Consider the following 11,421-nt stretch of genomic DNA (forward strand, 5'->3'; position numbering starts at 1 on the left):
GAGATCCCATGGATACATTTGGGGAGACCAGATTGGGACGATGAAGTCACCTGGCCCCATGGATATGTTGTTTGGGGTTGCCAGGTGGGACCCTCCGGTCGCCTGGAACCCATGGAGACATTCGGAGAAGCCAGATTGGGACCAGCTGGTTATTTGGCTCCATGGAAACTCTCGGACAGGCCAGGGTGGGACTCCCGGGTCTCCATGCCTTGTACCTCGATGGACTGCTAGCTTCCTAAGCTTGCCGCTATCTTCTCTCGGTGGGGGCCTGCCAGAATCTCGGGGCCACTGGTTGAGGTAGTTGGCCCTGGAAGTCCCAAAGTCGCAGCTGTTGTATCCCAGGCGGGCCAGCGGAATGGTGAGCCTGTGTAATGTTGTACCATCTTGGGCATTAGCTGGGACTGTTCTATGTGTTTTTTGTCGGTTTTGTGGTGCAATAAAGTATTGCCACACAGTTTTACCCTCGCCCTGTGTTGTCTGACTAGTTTTACACACACGGAAGACCCCGGGTCTCCACAGTTTTCCTATAACGTCTTCCACTGCAAAAGTTCTGTGGGTACGCCGGCATCTAGACGCCGCCGTGGGCACATGCCTTTAATAAGTGATATGTATAAAACCTATGCAGGATTTGTGTCTTCTACGCCTGTTTGACATAAGTGAGTTTTTCCTCACTACTGAGCGTGATGTCCTCAATGGTCTAATTAGACTCCATCTCTTCCTGTCCACAGTAAATATGACAGTCCTAACCTATGAGGACTGCCACGGCTGCTGATCCAGTCTGAAGTTTGAGCATTTTCCAAGTCTCTGTTTGCTTGTGAATACTGGACGGCAGCTAATAAGACTGCAGAACGGCGTGATCATGAATGAAACACTTAGCGGCAAGTGAGTAATGGCGCCACACCTGCAATAATTGGCGGTGCAGATGGACCCGTGTGACCACATAGCAAATTGCAATGAAGTGACCGTGTTGAACCCATGAAGACATTTCATCATTTCCTCCGCCTTGTGAAATAGCTCAGGCTGTCATATGTTCAGGTAGTGACTATCCAGACCCTGCAAACGTACAGGGAAGTGTCTGCGAATATAAAGAATAATGGGAGCGTAATATACTGTACGTAGAAGAAATCACAACAAACCTCATCTACACATTGCTGGGAATTTCTGCAAGGAAATTGACCTGCGGTTTGGATATTGAAATCTGCAGCAGGTCATATTTTTGTGTAGATTCAAGTGGATTTCACCAATTACAATGGAGTCTGATGGGTAACATCTCTCCTTATGGAGAGTGACATACTGGTGTAAGGAGACTTATAGGCCATGCAATGCTCCTCTGGGGAATTAAATATGCAAATTACCTCTTCAGAAAGGAACTCTAGTGCCACCTATTAGAAGTGGTAATTTGCATATTTAATTTCCAAAAGGAGCATTGCAAGGCCTATAAGTCTCCTTACAATGGAAAGAGTGAAATCTGCAACAAGTCCACAAGAAAACCCGCGGGAATATTACTGCATATAGGATTTGTTCACGCGCTGCTTTTTTTCCAGTGTATTTTTTAAAGGTAAAAAATGCCTTTGTGAAATCTCATGCACCCGCTGCTTATTTTTTTTCTTGCGGATTTAAACCATCAAATCTGCAGCACGTCAATTCTTTCAGCGTTTTTCACTTATTCAAATAAATGGGGAAAAAATATATAAGACATGCACATAACAAGTATAAAAGGCACTTATTTTACTCAGGTTATTTTTGTTACACTCTGGTTTTTGGTGCAGAAAAATCTGCTGCAAATACTCAACGTGTGCACACGGCCATAGGCTGCAGATGCACTGCTAAAAAATACGCATCCAAATATGTAAAATATAGAGATTCCTTTTCATATGAAAGGGTGAAATCCGCGCTAAATCCACAAAAAGTGCTGACAAGCTGCAGACTTTAAAATTCGCACCACTATATTTAACAGGTACAGCTGAAAGCAGAAGTCTCCACACACTATATAAAAAGACACATCTGCAGGTTTATCTCAATATCTAACATGGAATCAGAATAAACCTTTCCTGTTTTAGATCATTTAGGATTACCAGAATTTTCAATATTTGCCAAATGCCAGAATAGTGAGAGAGAGAGAATGTTTTAAGGCATTTTTATAACTTAGTGCAAAGTCAAAAGTTTCCATACACTAAGATTACTATGCCTTTAAACAATTCTGGACTGCCCATATAATGATGTCATGTGTTTGGAAACTTCTGATAGGTTTTTTGGCAACATCTGAGTTAGAGACACACCTGTGGATGTATTTTAATGCACACCTGAAACACACTGCTTCTTTTGTAGCATCATGGGAAAGTCTAAAGAAATCAGGAAGAGAATTGTGGACTTGCACAAGTCTGGCTCATCCTTGGGTACAATTTCCAGATACCTGAAGGAGCCTCGTTCATCTGTACAAACAATTATATGCAAGTACAAACAAGATGGGAATGTCCAGCCATCATACCGCTCAGGAAGGAGATGGGTTCTGTGTCCCAGAGATGAACGTGCTTTGGTCCGACATGTGCATATCAACCCAAGGACAAAAGCAAAAGACCTTGTGAAGATGATGGCAGAACCTGGTGAGATTGTGTCAATATCCACAATGAAATGAGTACTGTATCAACATCGGCTGAAAGGTCATTCTGCCAGGAAGAAGTCATTACTCCAAAAGAAACATAAAAAAGACAGATTAATGTTTGCAAATGCACACAGGAACAGAAACCTTAATTTTTGGAGACATGTCCTATGGTCTGATGAAACTAAAATTCAACTTTTTGGGCATAATGACCATCATTACGTTTGGAGGAAAAAGGGAGAAGCTTGGAAGCCTAAGAACACCATCCCAACTGTGAAACATGGGGGTGGCAGCATCATGTTGTGCGGTTGTTTTGCTGCAGGAGGGACTGGTGTACTTCACAAAATAGATGGCATCATGAGAAAAGAAGATTATGTGGCAATACTGAAGCAACATCTCAAAACATCATCCAGGAAGTTAAAGCTTGGGCGGAAATTAGTCTTCCAAATGGATAATGACCCGAAGCAAACTGCCAAAATGGTAACAAAGTGGCTTAAGGATAACAAAGTCAATGTTTTGAAGTGGCCATCACAGAGCCCTGATCTCAATCCTATTGAAAATTGGGCAAAGCTGAAAAGGCTGCGAGCAAAGCGACCTACAATCCTGGATCAGTTACACCAGTTTTGTGAGGAGGAATGGGCCCAAATTCCGACCAAATATTGTGAGAAGCTTGTGGAAGGATATCCCAAACGTGTGACCCAAGTCATTCAGTTTAAGGGCAACGGTACTAAATAGTAATGAAATGTATGGAAACTTGACTTTGCAGTAAGTAATAAAAATGCCTTAAAACATTCTCTCTCATTATTCTGGCATTTGGAATATATTAAAAATTATGGTAATCCTAATTGACCTAAAACGGGAAAGCGGGAAAAGGTTTATTATGATTATGTGTGTGTGTGTGTGTGTGTGTGTGTGTGTGTGTGTGTGTGTGTGTGTGTGTGTGTGTGTGTGTGTGTGTGTGTGTGTGTGTGTGTATGTATGTATGTATATATATATATATATATATATATATATATATATATACATACACACAGTATAATATATATATATATATATATATATATATATATATATATATAGAGAACAGACCAAAAGTTTGGATACACCTTCTCATTTAAAGATTTTTCTGCATTTTCATGACTATATAATAATCAGGGAAGTAAAGGGAATAAAATTAGATCAAAAATTGGTCTCATTTCACCTGGTAACAAGTCCGTTAATGCTGGGGCGACATTGAGATCGTGGTGCCACTCTGCGATATTACACCTAATGATCCCCTACGGTGTTACATTGTGACCAGTGACGTACCACAACATAAAGTCGAAAATGTTTCCAAAAGTGTTTCATCTTCAGTTTCTGGTCGCATGTGACTCACCATATACTAAACCCTTTACCGACATATGGCGTACAGTTACGGTTATGTCATATGCCGCCTACCTTACTTTGACGCGGGCTCGCAAGCTGAGCCTGCATCTTTCCCGGCAAATGACGGCAGAATTATTCAGCCATCATCTGCCGCTAACAGTCGCCAATTGTTGATAAAGATATGCAAAAAAAAATAAAAAAATATACAGCACAGACCAAAAGATTGGACACACCTTCTCATTTAAAGATTTTTCTGTATTTTCATGACTATGAAAATTGTACATTCACACTGAAGGCATCAAAACTATGAATTAACACATGTGGAATTATATACTTAACAAAAAAGTGTGAAACAACTGAAAATATGTCTTATATTCTAGGTTCTTCAAAGTAGCCACCTTTTGCTTTGATGACTGCTTTGCACACTCTTGGCATTCTCTTGATGAGCTTCAAGAGGTCGTCACCGGAAATGGTCTTCCACCAATCTTGAAGGAGTTCCCAGAGATGCTTAGCACTTGTTGGCTCTTTTGCCTTCACTCTGCGGTCCAGCTCACCCCAAACCATCTCGATTGGGTTCAGGTCTGGTGACTGTGGAGGCCAGGTCATCTGGCGTAGCACCCCATCACTCTCCCTCTTGGTCAAATAGCCCTTACACAGCCTGGAGGTGTGTTTGGGGTCATTGTCAAGTAGAAAAATAAATGATGGTCCAACTAAACGCAAACCGGATGGAATAGCATGCTGCTGCAAGATGCTGTGGTAGCCATGCTGGTACAGTATGCCTTCAATTCTGAATAAATCCCCAACAGTGTCACCAGCAAAGCCCCCCCCACACCATCACACCTCCTCCTCCATGCTTCACGGTGGGAACCAGGCATGTAGATTCCATCCATTCACCTTTTCTGCGTTGCACAAAAACACGGTGGTTGGAACCAAAGATCTAAAATTTGGACTCATCAGACCAAAGCACAGATTTCCACTGGTCTAATGTCCATTCCTTGTGTTCTTTAGCCCAAACAAGTCTCTTCTGCTTGTTGCCTGTCCTTAGCAGTGGTTTCCTAGCAGCTATTTTACCATGAAGGCCTGCTGCACAAAGTCTCCTCTTAACAGTTGTTGAAGAGATGTGTCTGCTGCTAGAACTCTGTGTGGTATTGACCTGGTCTCTAATCTGAGCTGCTGTTAACCTGCGATTACTGAGGCTGGTGACTCGGATAAACTTATCCTCAGAAGCAGAGGTGACTCTTGGTCTTCCTTTCCTGGGGCGGTCCTCATGTGAGACAGTTTCTTTGTAGCGCTTGATGGTTTTTGCAACTGCACTTGGGGACACTTTCAAAGTTTTCCCAATTATTCGGACTGACTGACCTTCATTTCTTAAAGTAATGATGGCCACTCGTTTTTCTTTACTTAGAATTTGTATTATGGCAAGAAAAAAGCAGCTAACAGTCTATTCAGTAGGACTATCAGCTGTGTATCCACCTGACTTCTGCACAACACAACTGGTGGTCCCAACCCCATTTATAAGGCAAGAAATCCCAGTTATTAAACCTGACAGGGCACACCTGTGAAGTGAAAACCATTTCCGGTGACTACCTCTTGAAGCTCATCAAGAGAATGCCAAGAGTGTGCAAAGCAGTCATCAAAGCAAAAGGTGGCTACTTTGAAGAACCTAGAATATAAGACATATTTTCAGTTGTTTCACACTTTTTTGTTAAGTATATAATTCCACATGTGTTAATTCATAGTTTTGATGCCTTCAGTGTGAATGTACAATTTTCATAGTCAAGAAAATACAGAAAAATCTTTAAATGAGAAGGTGTGTCCAAACTTTTTGTCTGTACTGTATATAATGGCATAAATGTTTAAACAGAAAAAGTTTTCCCAGGTCATAAGTCAACAAATAAAAATAATAAACATATCCGTAACTTTGTGTCCATTTATTAAAATCTAAAATTATTTCAGCTGTACTTTAATCACCAAAAAAAAAAAAATCTCACAACTGCAGAATTGTTCCTTTTTGTTTGCTGCAATTCTTACAAAAGATGAAATAAAAAATCAAAAAAGCGTATCTAGCCTAAAATAATGTCAATGGGCGCAAAAAAAAAAAACAGCTCTCACACCTCAATCAACCAAAAAGTACAAAAGTTACTACGGATCTTGGAAAATGACATGACACAAAGCAAATGATTTTTTTCCTTTACAGAATTATTATTTGTCTTTCACCAAATACAGGTTTATCTCACTAAATTAGAATATCATCAAAAAATTTATTTATTTCAGTTCTTCAATACAAAAAGTGAAACTCCTATATTATATAGAGTCATTACACACAGAGGGATCTATTCCAAGTGTTTATTTCTGTTAATGTTTATGATTATGGCTTACAGCCAATGACAACACAAAAGTTACTATCTCAGTAAATTAAAATAATTAACAAAACACACCTGCAAAGGCTTCCTAAGCGTTTAAAACGTTCCCTTAGTCTGTTTCAGTAGGCTCCACAATTATGGGGAAGACTGCTGACTTGACAGATGTCCAGAAGGCAGTCATTGACAGACTCCACAAGGTCCCAGAGGCTGGAGGAAGAGTGGAGAGGCCACAATCCAAGCTGCTTGAGGTCTAGTGTGAAGTTTCCACAATCAGTGATGGTTTCGGGAGTCATGTCATCTGCTGGTGCCTCCGCAGATCCGCGGTCTTCCCGGTCTGCGCTCCCTGTGACGTCTTTACACCGCGCCCTCCCCTGAGCCGTCACAGGCAGCGCAGAGAGGGACAACGCCGGAGACGCTGGAGTCCGGACCTGAGCAGCGGCAGCAGGCAAGGAGGGAGGTGAGTATTGGATTTTTTTTTTTTAATGTATGGAGGCATGGGGCATAATATTAGGGGTGACATCCTGCAAGGGGCATTATATGGGGGGGGGGTGACATCCTGAATGGGGCATTATATGGGGGGTGACATGCAGCATGGGGCATTATATGGGGGGGGGTGACATCCTGAATGGGGCATTATATGGGGGGGGTGACATCCTGCAAGGGGCATTATATGGGGGGGGGTGACATCCTGAATGGGGCATTATATGGGGGGTGACATGCAGCATGGGGCATTATATGGGGGGGTGACATCCTGAATGGGGCATTATAAAGACAGGGGGGTGACATGCTGCATGTGTCATTATATGGGGGGGGTGACATCCTGAATGGGGCATTATATGGGGGGGGGGTGATATCTTGCACGGGGCATTATATGGTGGGAGAAAGGGAAATCCTGCATGGGGCATAATAAGGGGGGGAACAGCCTGCATAGGACATTATAAGGGGGAAACAGCCTGCCTATTGGGGACCTATGCTGCCTATTGGGGACCTATGCGGCCTATTGGGGACATTTACCTGCCTATTGGGGATATTTACCTGCCTATTGGGGACCTATGCTGCCTATTAGGGACCTATGCTGCCTATTGGGGACCTATGCTGCCTATTGGGGACCTATGCTGCCTATTGAGGACCGTTACCTACCTATTGAAATACCGGTTGATTTAACTTTACTTGTTCTTCATTTTAAATATTGTATTTGTTCCTGTATTGTTTTTTTTTACTACAAAATAAGATATGTGCAGTGTACATAGGAATTTGTTCATAGTTTTTTTTAAAAACTATATTCCGGCCCTCCAATGGTCTGAGGGACAGTGAACTGGCCCCCTGTTTAAAAAGTTTGAGGACCCCTGATATAGGAGTTTCACTTTTTGTATTGAAGAACTGAAATAAATTAACTTTTTGATGATATTCTAATTTAGTGAGATATATATATAGTTGCATTAGCAATTCTTACCCCGATAGATGTGCACACAATCTAATGATTCCTCTTCCGCTGACTTCCCGTTGCGTTCCTGACCCCGCTTATACCGGTATTGTGGGGTCTCTGTTTGGTTTTGTGTCTTTCTATTGTATCAGACAACCAGCGTGACATCTGATCTCTCCCTTGCTGGCATTGTGCCCACGTGCTGCCCACACGCTGTCTGTCCCTCTCTAAGCTGCCAGGGTATCGTCTTCCCAGCGTGTAAGGAGTTCTCTACAGAAGGCACTGATATTTCGGTGCCCCCCATCTCTTTTTGTGCTTTCTTTTTTCCTCCCCGTCTTCCACAATGCCGCACTAGGGCTTGTTTTTTTTGTTGTGGGACGAGTTGTACTTTTGAATGAAATCATCATTTTATTGTGTGAGTCCTGGAAAGTGGGAAAAAATTCCAGTGCGGCGAAATAGTAAAAAAAAAAAATTTTTTTTTTTTATTTTTATTCACCATTTTCACTACATGTAAAATTGACCTTGCAATCTGATTCTCCAGGTCAGATACTAAACACGTATAGTTTTTTTTTTTAGTTAAGCCTTTGTCCAAAACCCGTAATTTTGTAATTTTTTGCGGGATCTGGGGCAGTGTGAGGGCTTATTTTTTTGCACCCTGAGCTGACGCTTTTACTGTTACCATTTTGGGGTAGATACGATGTTTCAATTGCATTTTATTGCAATGTTGTCGAAAAAAATTAATTCTGCCGTTTCGATCCAATTTCTCATTCTACCGTTCACCGATTGGGTTAATTTATTTTATATTTCAATAGATCGGGCTTTTACGAAAGGCATCGATACCAAATATGTGTTTTTTTTTAATAGGGTGAGAGGGATTTGAACTTATATATTTTTTTATTTATTTATTTATTTTTTGCATATTTTTATTAACTATCCGCGGCTGTTAGCAGCAGATGATGGCTGAATAATTCAGACATCATTTGCCGGGAAAGATGCAGGCTCAGCTTGCGAGCCCGCGTCAAAGTAAGGTAGGCGGCATATGACATAACCGTAACTGTACGTCATATGTCGGTAAAGGGTTTAGTATATGGTGAGTCGCATGCGACCAGAAACTGAAGATCAAACACTTTTGGAAACATTTTGGACTTTATGTTGTGGTACGTCACTGGTCACAATGTAACACCGTAGGGAATCATTAGGTGTAATATCGCAGCGTGGCACCACGATCTCAATGTCGCCCCAGCATTAACGGACTTGTTACCAGGTGAAATGGGACCAGTTTTTGATCTAATTTTATTCCCTCTACTCCCCTGATTATTATTATTTTTTATTCCGTCATACGGTTCCAGAGATATGGCCCTTTTTATTTAAAGCTAATTTTTATGGCCTTTACAAGGAGGCGCGGCTCACAGGATCCTCGGGGGCGTGTCTTCAGTTTGCTCTGCATAATTAGCCTGTTGGCCACACCCCCTTAGTAAAAGACCATAAAAATGAGCACTAAATAAAAAGGCCCATATCTCTGTAACAGTATGGCAGATTAAAAAAAAATGCTCAGGAATAAACTGCCCACTTTTGACCTCGTCCTCTTTAAGGGTGTATTCCCAAGTTTGGAAGTCGTCACCTAACCGTGGTATAGTGAATAATGTCCAGATCCCTGGGGCTCTGACCACTAGGACTCCCACCTATGGCGAGAGCCCCTTGTGAGTGGGTCGATCAGCGCTCTAATCTTCCTGTGCTCAGCTATCTCTGACGTTCCCATTAAGAATTAATTGAGCAACAGAGCGCATGATCGACCACCGCTCTTTTCAATCGGGTGAAGAGCCCTTGTTCCCGGGACCTGTGGAGGTCCGAGCGGTCGGACCCTCAGTGATCGGGAAGTTTTCCAGACTGTGCAGGAATTTGTAGACAACTGGCAATGATGCAAATGACTACTGTACCAATGAAACAGACCACTAAGGCTATGTTCACACTAGGTGTTTTTTCAACATTTTTTTTGTTGCTTTTTTTTTAATGCAAATTTTCTGCTGCGTTTTACAGTACCAGCAAAGTCGATGAGATTTCAGAAATCTCCTGCACAGACATTGGTTTTTGTTTGATCAGTATTTTGTGCTTTGCATGTTATTTTGCAGAATAGAACATGTCACTTCTTTAAGCGTTTTTTTCTGCATTTTTTTCAGAGCTTTTTACCCATTGAAAGTAATAAGGGGTGAAAAAAACGCCTAGAGTGAACATAGCTATCAGGTTTTGGTGCGTTTTTAGTAAAAAAAAAAAAAAGTAGAGCAGTATGTGAAACTCATTTATTTTTGTAATTTTACCATCTTGTCTCTGTCATCTGAGATGGCAGTTTGGATTAGTACAGTGTAATTAAATTAGAGATGTGTACAGTGTAAACAATGGCTGAGCAAGGTGTGAGATTGAACAATACCTGTGGCCCAGGGAGGTGTGAAATTGAACAATGCCTGAGCAACCCAATGGTAGACCATAGTGTGAAAGTAAATGGTGTCCTACAAACTCAATGCACTGCCAGTGTCTTAGGTAAACTAGTTGGCCATGGTCCCACTATAAGTATTTGGTCAATATTTTTTCTCAGGAGTGGGAGCCAAAACCAGGTAAGGAACAATCAGAGAAAAGGTATAATAGAAACAAGTCACCAATTCTGCATTTATCACCCACTCCTGGTTTTAGCTCCCACTCCTGAGAAAAAATACTGACCGAATACTGACCAAATACAGATAGTGGGCTTGTGGCCATACTGACCAATACACCTCCCCCCACTGTTACATTTGTAATTCTGGTTAATATGGTTTCACATATGTCTTGCATTGGTGACCTGTGTTCATGCTTCTGTGGTGGAAGGGATCCAGAAAAATGCACCAAAACCTGCGATTTTGACGCAGCTTCTTTCCTGCCAAGCGATCAAGTTTTGCTGCAGAAAAAAAACGCTGAAAAAACGCCAAGTGTGAACATAGCCTTAGTGTCCGTTTTTTTAGAAAGGAATAAAAGCACAACATGCAGAATTTTTTTTCTTCTGTTCCCAAAAAAACCTGACATTTAAAGGGAACGACCCATCAAAAACAAGTAATACCTTTCCATGGGATAGATGATAACTTGCGGATTGTTTAGGGGATTGTGACTGCTGGGACCTGCAATATTCAGCAGAACAGGGAAGATTTATCCTAGATGGGGGGAATTTTATTACAAAATGGAGCAGCAAGTTGGATGCTTCGCTCATGCTCTATGGGGCTGCCGAAAAAGCCGAACACAAGGCTTGGCAGCCCCATATGGAATAAATGGAGCGGCGGTCGCACATGGGCATTGATGCTCCATTCTAACGGGGACATAAAGATCCCTCTTCTGCCGATCAGTGCGGGTCCTAGAGGTCAGACCCGAGCGATCAGCATGCTATCCTGTGCATAGGTGATAACAACCCCTTTAATGGAACCCAGGCGGCCCCCATAAGAATCACTGGGCTCCTCCCCTTTTGACTGCATCAGTTCACGCGACGGGACGGAACGTTGGAACCTAAGTGTGAACATGTCCTCATATCCTACATTTTCCACTATACTTCTTATGAAATTTGTCTATTTCTGCACTGCAACATTTTGTACCAGTAAGGCTATGTTCACAAGTTGCATTTTTACTGCAGGTTTTTTTCTGCAGGCAAAATCTGC

At 41.9% G+C, this 11,421-nt stretch overlaps 1 protein-coding gene across 4 annotated transcripts in view; it reads right to left on the reverse strand.

Moving 5' to 3' along the window:
• LOC141162609 (cilia- and flagella-associated protein 99-like) overlaps window positions 1-11,421 on the reverse strand; it is a 90,911-nt gene that overhangs the window by 77,377 nt on the left and 2,113 nt on the right. For 3 of the 4 annotated variants that reach the window (XM_073648884.1, XM_073648901.1, XM_073648910.1), the window contains exon 2: window positions 902-1,075. The exons of the other annotated variant lie outside the window; for it this stretch is intronic. In XM_073648884.1, coding sequence (XP_073504985.1) covers window positions 902-985 — 84 coding nt within the window. In that variant the 5' untranslated portion in view covers window positions 986-1,075. The remainder of the gene's footprint in view (window positions 1-901; window positions 1,076-11,421) is intronic. 4 annotated transcript variants of the gene reach the window in all.

The sequence above is a fragment of the Phyllobates terribilis genome, unplaced genomic scaffold (assembly GCF_046119375.1).
Source record: "Phyllobates terribilis strain yellow unplaced genomic scaffold, ASM4611937v1 Scaffold_1__5_contigs__length_1240528914, whole genome shotgun sequence".
NCBI lineage: Eukaryota > Metazoa > Chordata > Amphibia > Anura > Dendrobatidae > Phyllobates > Phyllobates terribilis.